The sequence below is a fragment of the Bubalus kerabau genome, chromosome 5 (genome assembly GCF_029407905.1).
Source record: "Bubalus kerabau isolate K-KA32 ecotype Philippines breed swamp buffalo chromosome 5, PCC_UOA_SB_1v2, whole genome shotgun sequence".
NCBI classification, from domain to species: Eukaryota; Metazoa; Chordata; class Mammalia; order Artiodactyla; family Bovidae; genus Bubalus; species Bubalus kerabau.
Window position 1 is genome coordinate 117,079,203 of NC_073628.1, and position 13,465 is coordinate 117,092,667.

General features: G+C 43.8%; 1 protein-coding gene across 1 annotated transcript in view; it reads right to left on the bottom strand.

Annotated features, from left to right (window-relative positions):
• The window catches only part of STX6 (syntaxin 6), a 50,535-nt gene extending 46,679 nt beyond the window's left edge, over window positions 1-3,856 (bottom strand). The window contains exon 1 of the mRNA XM_055582868.1: window positions 3,561-3,856. Within this exon, the coding sequence (XP_055438843.1) occupies window positions 3,561-3,595 (35 nt within the window). The 5' untranslated portion in view covers window positions 3,596-3,856. The remainder of the gene's footprint in view (window positions 1-3,560) is intronic.
• Window positions 3,857-13,465: the final 9,609 nt, after the last annotated feature.

Consider the following 13,465-nt stretch of genomic DNA (forward strand, 5'->3'; position numbering starts at 1 on the left):
AGCTCCGGGAGTTGATGATGGACAGGGATGCCTGGCATGCTGCAGTCCATGGGGTCCCAAAGGGTAAGACACAAATGAGCAACTGAACTGAACTCCCTGCTTTGAAAACTTCCAATGGCCTCAAGATGAGCTCTTCTTGATTTTATTCTACCTGTTCTGTGAAGTGTTAACAGTATGAGGAGAACTAGGCAGCTGAATGTTGAATCCTGGGTCTACCACCTATTAGCTTTGTGACCCTGGGGAAGTAACTCAACCCCCCTGTGGTAGCTCAGTTTCTCATCTGTTAAGTGGGGCTAATACCCACACCATAGAACTCTTCTTACAAAGTGGTAATTCTTATAAAGTGCTTACTGAGCTTGCAACACCTGGCATAGGTGTTGCATCCTTTAAATGTCAGCTATTATTATTATTACTTCTCCAAATAAACTTCCTACTCCGCCTGGGATGCCCTCCTTGATTTCTAAACACACCATGCCCATCTGAGGGCCTTTGCTGGTTGTGTTCTCATCCACGCACCACCATTCCTTACCAACCACAACCACCAAAGAGAACTTATTCAACATTTATGCTATATATTCAAGGTGGCGGGCTGGAAACACAGGAAAAACAAACAGTTCCAACCCTCAGACCTCACAGTAATAATGACAGAGAGCCAGAGGAAGAGGTGCGATAATGTGTTACAGGTGTCAAGGAAGCGCTTTCTGGAGGCAGTGGAGACGCTGACTGAATCCTGCGTGCTGAGCGCGCGCATCCGGCAGAATGCATGCACATGGGCCAGAGCACCCAGTCCCACGGTCACAGTCACCGTACTGAATCTGGAGATCCTGGAGCTCTGGGCAGGTACCGTGAGCGAAGGGTAAAGGAAGGCTGCATCACAAGGCCAGGACGTCTTGCGACTTTCCTCCAGGCAACAGGCAGCCACTAAATGATGTTAAGTAGGGAACTCCTGCTTGGGTTCTAGAAGAGCTACACCTGTCCTGCCCAATATGGACGCCACATGTGACTGCCGAACTATGCTAGTGTGACTGTGGAACTAAGTTTTAAATTTTAATTACTTTAAATTTAAAAACTGACACTCAATTCACTTACCAAAAAATTTAAAAATATACTTGGAACAATTTGGGTATGTGAATCTACTTTTTCAACTGTAAGTTTAATGAATTCTAAAAACAGATCAAGTGTCTCTGATGAAAATTCAGCATCCAAATTGAGATGTGCTCTAAGTGTAAAACACACACCAGATTTGAAGACAGTACAAAAAGCGTGAGAGTCTTCGTTAATAATCTTTATAATTATCACATGTTGAAATATTTTGACTATACCAGGTTATCGATGACATTAAAATTCACTTTACATGTTTTTCACTTTCCCTGTGTCGACTAGGAAATGTAAAATGGCATGTGTGGCTCACACTCATTCTGGAGAACACTCGTCCAACAAAACCAAGGCAGACGCAAGAGGAAAGAGACTGGAAGCAGGAAGACCAATTAGAGACTCTTCTTGATGAGTCCAGAAAAGACACACAGGACTGAATCATCTAAGTGATACTCATCTTCAAAACCCAATTCAAGACCTGCTACTATGTCCAAAGCTTTTCCAATAGTAACCTTTCCTAATGGGATGCCTTTCTCCGAACTACTAGGGGACTTATCATCTGTTGGATTCACTTCAGCACTAATCATTTCCATCAGTCATTTCTACTTAATTATTGGGTGACTTGTTTCTCAGATTAGACTATCAGCTCCTAGGCTAAAGGTCACAATTCAGGCTTCTTTCATTTTTCCACATCATACAGTGAGTGTATTTTCAAAACTTTTAATAAACAGAGGTACATGGCTCCCCATATATTTCACCACATTATCTGGAGACACTCATGTAGCTAATTTTACTTTTCCATAGCAAAAGGTTTTGATATCTTAAAAGATATGTGCTCAAACAATGTAAAAGTCAAACAAGATTCCTGGCCAATGTTTCAATAAAGCAGTGCTATCTAATCAGTGAGCAAGCCCTGGCAAACCGTACTATCAGGAAAAAAAGTCAAGATGGCAGAGAAATTTAGCATTTTCACAAATTCCATTTAAAAATGAAACAAAAAATTCTGATTATCTACAGCCTCCACTGCCAGACATAACCTTTGAAACCTAAGAATTAAAAACGTTTAAAGGAAAAACACACAGCTTTCACATTTTAAAATTAACACCTAAAAAAAAAATCAATTCTTCTAATAACATTTTCCAGGTAGAGATCCATGTATTATTAATCATCTAAACTCAGATTTTCCCATCTAAAGTCAGGTGAAGGCAAAACTTTTTAGGGAAATGTTAAAATATATACAAATGTATCTTACTGTATCATGGATAATAAAGTATTTCACCTAGAGTATCACTTAAATTTTCTTAGAAGAACCTTAAAAAACAAAAACAAAAACCACATACACCCTCAAGTAACTGGCCAGCTTTTACCCCTACAGAAATAGAAATAGGGAGCTAGGAACTAGTTGAAAGCAAAGCTGTACTTTAGGGTGATTAGCACTGATCTCTCAGGAACTTTGCAGTTCTCAAATTTTAAACGTTTGTTTGACATTTAAAACAAAAGCTGACAAGTTGTAACAACAGGATCCATCTTCCCTGAATTTGTTTAATGGCTACAAAGCCTATATAACAGAGTGCCATTAAAGTTTCTGGGTATCTGCAAACAACTGAGCAATCAAAGATGGAGTCACGACAGCTCACGGGGAAAAATAAGTTTAAGGCTGTTCTAGTCTGAAAGGCAGAGGAAGAAATGGGGGAAACCTGTCAAACAGCCTGGATGAAATCAGGGAGTTAAAAACCAAGCGCTCATTTCCTTTAGCACTGTGGGAAAAACCCGGTGCTAACAGAAAGCTAAGGAAAGTTTAGTTTGGCTGATTTCATTTTGTTTTCCTTCCAACATCATCACTGAGTTTGAACGGCTGCTTTCCTCCCCTCCCATTACTCAGTAAAAACTCCCCCACTGAATTGAGTCGTCTTCCGGAGCCAGGCGCCCCCGCCTCCAAGCCTGCTAACGTGCTCAGACGCCTCTGGGCATGTTATGGTCTCACCAGTCTGCGGGGCCAGCGCTCCGAACTCAATGGACAATAGGAGCTCACCCCCGTCCACGCCAACTACAAAGCTCAGGAGGGCCATTTCCCTTTTCCTGCCCAGATGCTGTTTTTCCCCCTTCGAAGCAGGGCCCCGTGCTCCACTAGAGCCCCAGTTTGGTCTGGGACGCCTAAGCTCCCTTCCCACCTGCAGAACTGCTGAAGCCCTCCTCCCGTCCAAATAAGTTGTAGGGCAGCGCACAGGCCAAAGGGGACCCCCTCCCCAGGGGCTTGATTGGGGGCATGGATTTCAAAGTCCAGGTAGGACGGGAAAGGGATGTTTCTGGACACTTGATCACGGCCCTCCAGGCTAAGCCGTCCCCACTGTCCCCACGCCAGCCTCTACTTGCCTCCCATCCCCCCTACAACGAGGAGAGGCGGGGAGGTGCGGGCAGGCAACACGGCCACCGCCTCCTCCAGTGGAGCCTTCGGCAACACTCACCCTTTCACCACAAAGAAGGGGTCCTCCATGGACATGGCGTCCCGGCCCCCGGCCGCCTCACGTTTGCTCCGCGCACAGGGCGCCCGCGCCCTCCAAATTTCCCTCTGCCCACCCTACCCGCCTCTCGTAGCGGCCTGCGCCTTGGCCTGGGGGTCCCGAAGCCTCTGCGCGCGCAGGGCGGGGTGCACCGGCCAGCCGCTGGTCCAGCACTCGATGGGCACTGCAGACCAAATCCAGACTCCGGAGCCGGCCCCGCGGCTGTCCCCTCCTCCCCCGACTCCTCCCGGAGCGTCCGGCCGCCTGGCTCCGCCCCCAGGTTCCTCGGCCTCGGCCAATCACGAACGCCATCCGCCGCACCACTTCCGCACCCGTGCACACGTAATCACAGCCGACCCCGCCCCTCGTTGGCGGGCCCTGGGCACCTTGTCACACGACCCAGGAGGCGGGGCTCTGGAGGCGGTGGAGGAGGGTGGGTCTTCTCTCCACTTGCCCCTCAGGATTCAGGGGCTGGAGCTGCTTGTCCCTTCGCCGGAAAGGCATTCAGGTGTCCTCAGTTCAGTTCAGTCGCTCAGTCGTGTCCGACTCTTTGCGACCCCATGAATCGCAGCACGCCAGGCCTCCCTGTCCATCACCAACTCCAGGAGTTCACTCAGACTTACGTCCATCGAGTCAGTGATGCCATCCAGCCATCTCATCCTCTGTCGTCCCCTTCCCCTCCTGCCCCCAATCCCTCCCAGCATCAGAGTCTTTTCCAATGAGTCAACTCTTCGCATGAGGTGGCCAAAGTACTGGAGTTTCAGCTTTAGCATCATTCCTTCCAAAGAAATCCCAGGGCTGATCTCTTTCAGAATGGACTGGTTGGATTTCCTTGTAGTCCAAGGGACTCTCAAGAGTCTTCTCCAACACCACAGTTCAAAAGCATCAATTCTTCGGCGCTCAGCCTTCTTCACAGTCCAACTCTCACATCCATACATGACCACAAGAAAAACCATAGCCTTGACTAGCCGGACCTTTGTTGGCAAAGCAATGTCTCTGCTTTTGAATATGCTATCTAGGTTGGTCATAACTTTCCTTCCAAGGAGTAAGCGTCTTTTAATTTCATGGCTGCAGTCAGTCCTAGGTATGCATTAGTATCTCCTTTGCACAATTCTTTCACCTTTCCTCTACTTTTGATGCTTGAATTTGATAACATATTGATTTAGAAATCCATCTCATCCTCCACTTACAATAAAGCCTGCTCGTATACATTATCTGACTATATTGCACAACTTTACATAGGTCTTACTATATCCAACAATGTGCTGAAGGCTGTATGTACATTATCTCAATATTCTTGGGGGGAAGGTATTATTATTACCATTTAGTAGATGAGAAAAGTTCAGAGAGGCTTCGAGACTTCCTGCGCTCATACAACCTGGACAGGGCAATCAGAGAATCTGTGCACTTTCCACCAGACGCGTATGTTTTCTATTGCTGTGTGCCTTTCTCAAAGTGACCAGTAAGATAATTTTTTCATACAGCATGTGATGCTTCCCGGGAGAAAGAACTTTTGAGGGACAAAGGAGGGGCCAGATATGGCAACTTCTTCTGAGCTAAATGGTTCAAAAGCACTTCCAGAAAGTATTTTGATCAGAACAGTTATCAAATTCATATGTTAGATATGCTATGGGGTCTGTGAACATTAATTGCTGATTATCTTTGAGCACTTCCTGTATGTCAGGCACTGTGCTAAGTGTTACCTCAGTTGCTCTCAGGAGGTAATTACTGTTATTATCCCCATTTTACAAATGAGAAATCTGAGACTCTTGCAGGTTAAGTGACTTGCTTAAAGTACCAGTCTTTTTGGAGTTGGAAGAGTCCTTTGAACTAGACAAATCCTGTTTGAACCTGAGTTCTGTTATTCAGTCCCTCATCTATAAAGCATGCATAATAATATTTAGCTCATGGATTGCTGTGAGGGTTAAATAAAAATTCGTGGAAACCCCAAGGCCCCAAGGAAGTAAGGCAGTGAAGTCAGGGAAACTAGTCTGGAAGCTGCTGTGGTCATCCAGCCTGAAGGGCTGAGGACCAGAACAGGACAGCAGCAATCGTAAATGGAGAGGAAGCAGACAATCTGGTAGATGTTTCCAAGGAAAAACAAAACACCTAGATATGGTGAAAGGCTGAATGGGGTTAAGGGGGAGAGAGGTGAAAATCAGACTCCAGGCTTCTCTGAGACCCTGGAGGAGCAGCTGAAGGAGGTCAGATATAGGGAAAAAGAAGCTGTTGGAAGAGAACTGTTTTGGTTCTGAACATACTGAGATGGGGAACTCAAAAGGAATCAATCATTTTTCATTCATTCAACAAACACATGGAAAATGAAGAGAAGATGAGAATAAAGATTAAGAGCCATAGTTGCAGCCAGACTGCTCAGTCACTCATTCGTGTCTGACCCTTTGCAGCTCCATGGACTGTCGCCCACCAGGCTTCTCTGCCCATGGAATTTTCCAGGTAAAAATACTGGAGTGGGATGCCATTTCCTACTCCAGGGGATCTGCCTGACCTAGGGATTGAACCCATGTTTCCCATGTCTCCTGCACTGGCAGGCAGATTCTCTAGCCCTGTTGCCACCTGGGCAGCTGGATTACCTGAGTTCAAATCCTAATTCTGCTATTTCCTGAGTATTGTGTCTTGGGCAAGCTGCTTAGTCTCTCACTGTCCTCAACTAAGAAATGAATATCATAATAGCACCTTGCTCATAGAGTGTCCGGAGAAGGTAATGGCAACCCACTCCAATACTCTTGCCATGGACAGAGTAATGAAATCCCACGGACAGAGGAGCCTGGTAGGCTGCAGTCCATGGGGTCGCTAGAGTCGGACACGACTGAGCGACTGCACTTTCACTTTTCACTTTCATGCATTGGAGAAGGAAATGGCAACCCACTCCAGTATTCTTGCCTGGAGAATCCCAGGGACGGGAGCCTAGTGGGCTGCTGTCTGTGGGGTCACACAGAGTCGGACACGACTGACGTGACTTAGCAGCAGCAGCATCGAGTGTCATCAGCATTAAATGAGTCAGTGTCTGAGAAGTGCTCAGAATAGTACTAGCATGTGTTGTCATCTTACTATGTGCTAGGCACTGAAATGAACAGGCTTGGTCCTTGACTTCAAGGAATTCTCAGACTAGCAGGAGAGCAAGGCCAGTTACATAATGAAAGAAAGGCATATGTTGCCAGAGAAACACGGAGACAAGCCACCAATCTATTTGTGTGTGGGGGAGGACTTCTGAACAATGGCTAGAGGCAGCCAGGAGACAGCAGGGCAGCCTTTGGAGGAGCCATGGCAGGGGGCATAGCTGGAACGGAAAGAATAGGATTGTGGCAGCAGGAGCTAAGGGTGGAAATGGGCAGGGCCAGTTTCTCGGGGCCCTTGATTGTGATGTTAAGAACTGTGAAGACTCAGCTGAGGGAATTGACAGGATAATTCTGGCATTTGACATAGGTGCAGCAGTGGCTGAAAGGTCAGCTGGGAAGTCATGGTCCAGAGAAGGGGTGAGGGTGTCCTGAGATAGGCTCACTGCAACTAGGATGGAGAGGGGGGATATATTTGAGAAATACTTTAGAGGCAACATTCGGGGATTTGGTGAGTGAATGGTTCAGTGTTCAGCGTTTTCAGAGCTGGTGAAAGAAGGAGTGTTCTGGAGTTGGAAGTGGGTTGTTGTTAGTTCTAATCACTGAGAAAAAGAACATAGGAGGACTAGAATTAGGGTGAACGTAAATTAACTGCTAGCAGGTTGATTTTCCAGGGCTTCCCGGGTGGTACACTGGTAAAGAATCCACCTGCCAATGCAGGAGACACAAGAGACATGGGTTTGATCCCTGGGTCGGGAAGACCCCTGGAGGAGGAAATGGCAACCCACTCCAGTATTCTTGCCTGGAAAATTCCATGGACAGAGGAACCTGATGGGCTACAGTCCATGGGGCAGCGAAGACTCAGACACAACTGAGGCTTAGAGCATGTATGTTGGTTCTCTCCACTAAACTGTAAACTCGCAGAGGGAGGGAGACTTCCAATGTTACTACTACCTCAATACCTGGCATAGCCTCTTATTATCTATTCCATGAAAGGGGTGTCTCTTTCTTTAATATGTCATCCTTTCTCAAACCAGCCCAGACCTTGGCCTCTGCTGCCCCAGGGAAATGGAAGTATAGCTTAAATGGAAGGAAAAATAAAGGAAGCTCTTTCTTTTCCCTCTTCTCTTCTTTTTTTCTTCTTTTCTTCTTCTCTTCTATTCTTTTAAATTTAACAGGCCTCAGATCCTTGCATAAACAAAAACATAATAACTCAGGAAGAACACTGAGCAAAAAGTCATCTCCTCTACCCACTCCCCACCCTCTACTACCTCCCAAAAAAGAAGAGTTAAAAATTCCTATGGAGCAAAAAAATCAAAACAGTAATTGCCTTTGGGTGGGGAATATGATTAGGAAAGGAAACTTTCTGGGGGCTAGTGATTTTCTGTATTTTGACAGGACTGTAGGTTACACAGGTATGTGAATTTGTCAGGACTTGTCAAGCTATAGTACTTAGACTCTGTCCATTTTGCTGGAAAAGGGTAACATTCCAACTCTGAGATTTTGAGTGGTCAGCCGTGAAAACCCTGGGTCTCTGAGCAAGTCTCCAAAGTTAGGAGAGTGAGTGGTGGAGGATACTACTGGGATCCTGAAAGGCATCTTGTGCTGAAATAGGAAATGCCAATGCAGAAAGAGGGCACAGGCCACCAGGTCATGAGCTCATGAGGATGAGCATCAGAAAGGATCAAATCACACCCCACTGCTAGGAATGCCAGAATAAACCCGGGCTACTTAAAAGCTGTGAGAGTCCCATATCACTCCAACAAGGGGATCTCTTCCATTCTCAGATGGGAATGGTGTCTAAACTACTCCTTCACTAGGTCATTTTAAGGATCAATTGGGATGTTAAATGTGACTTCATTTTGCAAAGTGTTTAAAATACTCTGTGTCCCCCTAGGTCTTTTTAAAAAATAGTTTTGAAATTTTAATTGTGGTAAGATACACATAACATAAAATTTTCCATCTTAACCATTTTAAAGTACTCTGTTCAGTAGTGTTTACAGTCACATTTTCTACAACCTCCAGAACGTTTATTTGCAAAACTGAAACTCTGAAACATGTCCTTAGTCTCTGCTCCCCCTGCCTGACCACCCTTCTACTTCCTACCTCTATGAATTTAACTTCTCTAGATACCTCATATAAGCGCTTCTCATACACTCATACAGTATTTGTAATACATGTATCTCATACAGTATTTGTCTCTTCGTGATTGACTCTTCACTCAGCATAAGGTATTCGAGGTTCAATCATGTCGCGGCATGTGTCAGAATTTCCTTCCTTTTTGAGGCAGACATTCTATTGTATGTATACATCACCTTTTCTTTGTTCATTCTTGTCTTGATGGACACTTGGATTGCTTCCACCTTTTGACAATTGTGAATAATGCTGCTATGAACATGGATGTACCAGTATGTAGTTGAGATACGGTTTTAAATTGTTTCGGGTGTATACCCAGAATTGGAATTGCTGGATCATAATCTTTTGAAGAACTTCCAGACTGTTATAGTGGCTGCACCATTTTACATTCCCACTATGAGTGCACAAGAGTTTCAATTTATTCACATCTTGGCCAACACTTGTTATTTTGTTTATGTGTGGTTTTGTTTCTATAGTAGCCATCTTAATGGATTTGAAGTATGTCTCATTGTGGTTTTGATTTGCATTTCCCTAATAATTAGTGCTGTTGAACATCATTTCATGTAAACATTTCATTGTATAAAATTCCCAAACTTAATTTTTATTTTTAAAATTTTTCTAAATTTTTATTTTATATTGGAGTATAGTTGATTTACAATGCTGTGTTAGTTTCAGGTGTACAGCAAAGTGAATCAGTTTTACATATATCTATTCTTTTTCAGATTGTTTTCCCATTTAGGTTATTACAGAATATTGAGCAGCATTCCTTTGCCAAACTTTAAATACATGTTTTTCTATATAAATAAACAAATGGCTTATTGGCCATTTGTATATCTTCTTTTGGAGAAGGAAATGGCAACCCAGTCTAGCATTCTTGCCTGGAGAATCCCATGGACAGAGGAGCCTGGGAGGCTACAGTCTGTGGGGTTGCAAGAGTCGCACATGACTGAGCGACTAAGCACAGCACATATCTTCTTTAGAGACGTGTCTATTCAAGTCCTTTGCTCATTTAAAAATTGTGTTTGTCTTTTTGTTGTTGCATTCATCTTTTTGAAACAAGATTGAGTAAGGGAGAAAAGTGCTATGTAGACATTAGGTATTATACTCTTCATCTTCATCCCAATCTTTTAAAAGCCCTGAGATGCATGTGCTTGTTCTGGAGCACTCCAGAAGACACTGGCTCTTGTTGGCATCCATTGACCTGGCTATGTCTACATTTCCCAGCACCAACCATAGGGAATATCCACATGCAAGTTGTGTTTTCTTTCCTTATATATCTAACACAAGAAAGTGATTAACAATTTCTGAAACATCCATTTGATGGTCACCAAAAAGGTTGTTTAAAACTGTGTAATGATATATATTGAAAATAGCAAGACAATATTATATTTTAATATGATTTCAATTCTGCTCATTTTTATATGAAGAAACACTTTTACACATAGAAAAAAGAAAATGTACTTAAAGTTTGACCATTTTCTACAATGGAGTATATACTTCAAAAATCAGAAATATAAAAAGTAAAAAAAGAAAGAAAAATTGAAGAAAGATAAGTGAGAAAGCCAAGTGACCACATATGCAAAAATATAACAAGGGTTAGCAGTTTTAAATCCCTTTTAGAATAAGGCAGGTTAAGAGTGTATGAATGAAAGGATATTAGTGAGTTCGCAAAGTTAATTTATACTAGTGAAATTCAACAAACTTTTAAAATTTATTTATTTATTTGTGGCTGGCTGCTTGGTGCTGCGTGGGCTTTTCTTTAGTTGCAGCGAGCGAGAGCTACTTTCTAAGTGTGGTGCGTGGGCTTCTCATTGTGATGGCTTCTCTTGTTGTGGAGTACAGGCTTTAGAGCTTGTGGGCTCAGTAGCTGTGGCTCCCCAGGCTCTCGAGCATAGACTCAATAGTTGTGGTGCATGGGCTTAGCTGCTCCGAGGCATGTAGGATCTTCCCGGGCCAGGGATCTAACCTGCACCTTCTGCATTGGCAGGCAGATTCTTTACCACTGAGTCACAAGGGAAACCCTGAACTTGATAAAATAGTGAATTCAAACCATTGTTGAGAGGCAGATATGACATTTACCCTTTTCTATGAATTTGTTAGTGCACAGGGAAGGAAAAACTACAATCTCGCTTGGTAAACTAGTGAGTAACAACAATAGTTATAACGATTGCTAACATTTACTTACTATGGACCAGACATTGTGCTAAATAATATATATGCATACTCTTCAGAAGTGGCTCCAAAATTTCTACATGGGGCAGGTTTAGAATGTAACTTCTTCGGACAACAGGGCTAGGAGACTTGAACTGACATTAGATGGCAGACCCAGTGTATATTTTGAAGTTATGGGTTATTTGGGATGGTAATTATGTGTGTGTGGTAATGATGCTCTAAAGTCCCAAGAGGGGCTTGCCAGGTGGCGCTAGTGGTGAAGAACCCGTCTGCCAATGCAGGAGATGCAAGAGATGCATGTTCAGTCCCTGGGACAGGAAGATTCCCTGGAGGAGGAAATGGCAACCCACTCCAGTATTCTTGCCTGGAGAATCTCATGAACAGAGCAGCCTGGTGGGCTACAGTCCATAGTGTCACAAAGAACTGGACACAACTACCAAATTCAGACTGAAATTGAATAAAGTAGGGAAAACCACACTAGACCATTCAGGTATGACCTAAATCAAATCCCTTATGATTATACAGTAGAAGTGAGAAATAGATTTAAGGGCCTAGATCTGATAGATAGTGTGCCTGATGAACTATGGAATGAGGTTCGTGACATTGTACAGGAGACAGGGATCAAGACCATCCCCATGGAAGAGAAATGCAAAAAAAGCAAAATGGCTGTCTGGGGAGGCCTTACAAATAGCTGTGAAAAGAAGAGAAGTGAAAAGCAAAGGAGAAAAGGAAAGATATAATCATCTGAATGCAGAGTTCCAAAGAATAGCAAGAAGAGATAAGAAAGCCTTCTTCAGTGATCAATGCAAAGAAATAGAGGAAAACAACAGAATGGGAAAGATTAGAGATCTCTTCAAGAAAATCAGAGATACCAAAGGAACATTTCATGCAAAGATGGGCTCGATAAAGGACAGAAATGGTATGGACCTAACAGAAGCCGAAGATATTAAGAAGAGATGGCAAGAATACACAGAAGAACTGTACAAAAAAGATCTTCACGACCCAGATAATCACGATGGTGTGATCACTGACCTAGAGCCAGACATCCTGGAATGTGAAGTCAAGTGGGCCTTAGAAAGCATCACTACATCACTACAATGATAGAATTCCAGTTGAGCTATTCCAAATCCTGAAAGATGATGCTGTGAAAGTGCTGCACTCAATATGCCAGCCAATTTGGAAAACTCAGCAGTGGCCACAGGACTGGAAAAGGTCAGTTTTCATTCCAGTCCCCAAGAAAGGCAATGCCAAAGAATGCTTAAACTACCGTGCAATTGCACTCATCTCACACGCTAGTAAAGTAATGCTCAAAATTCTCCAAGCCAGGCTTCAGCAATATGTGAACTGTGAACTTCCTGATGTTCAAGCTGGTTTTAGAAAAAGAAGAGGAACCAGAGATCAAATTGCCAACATCTGCTGGATCATGGAAAAAGCAAGAGAGTTCCAGAAAAACATCTATTTCTGCTTTATTGACTATGCCAAAGCCTTTGACTGTGTGGATCACAATAAACTGTGGAAAATTCTGAAAGAGATGGGAATACCAGACCACCTGACCTGCCTCTTGAGAAACCTGTATGCAGGTCAGGAAGCAACAGTTAGAACTGGACATGGAACAACAGACTGGTTCCAAATAGGAAAAGGAGTACGTCAAGGCTGTATATTGTCACCCTGTTTATTTAACTTATATGCCGAGTACATCATGAGAAATTCCGGACTGGAAGAAACACAAGCTGGAATCAAGATTGCCAGGAGAAATATCAATAACCTCAGATATGCAGATGACACCACCCTTATGGCAGAAAGGGAAGAGGAACTACAAAGCCTCTTGATGAAGGTGAAAGAGGAGAGTGAAAAAGTTGGCTTAAAGCTCAACATTCAGAAAACGAAGATCATGGCATCTGGTCCCATCACTTCATGGGAAATAGATGGGGAAACAGTGGAAACAGTGTCAGACTTTATTTTTTGGGGCTCCAAAATCACTACAGATGGTGACTGCAGCCATGAAATTAAAAGACGCTTGCTCCTTGGAAGGAAAGTTATGACCAACCTAGATAGCATATTCAAAAGCAGAGATATTATTTTGCCGACAAAGGTCCGTCTAGTCAAGGCTATGGTTTTTCCTGTGGTCATGTATGGATGTGAGAGTTTGACTGTGAAGAAGGCTGAGCACCGAAGAATTGATGCTTTTGAACTGTGGTGTTGGAGAAGACTCTTGAGAGTCCCTTGGACTGCAAGGAGATCCAACCAGTCCATTCTGAAGGAGCTCAGCCCTGGGATTTCTTTGGAAGGAATGATGCTAAAGCTGAAACTCCAGTACTTTGGCCACCTCATGCGAAGAGTTGACTCATTGGAAAAGACTCTGATGCTGGGAGGGATTGGGGGCAGGAGGAGAAGGGGACGACAGAGGATGAGATGGCTGGATGGCATCACTGACTCGATGGATGTGAGTCTGAGTGAACTCTGGGAGTTGGTGATGGACAGGGAGGC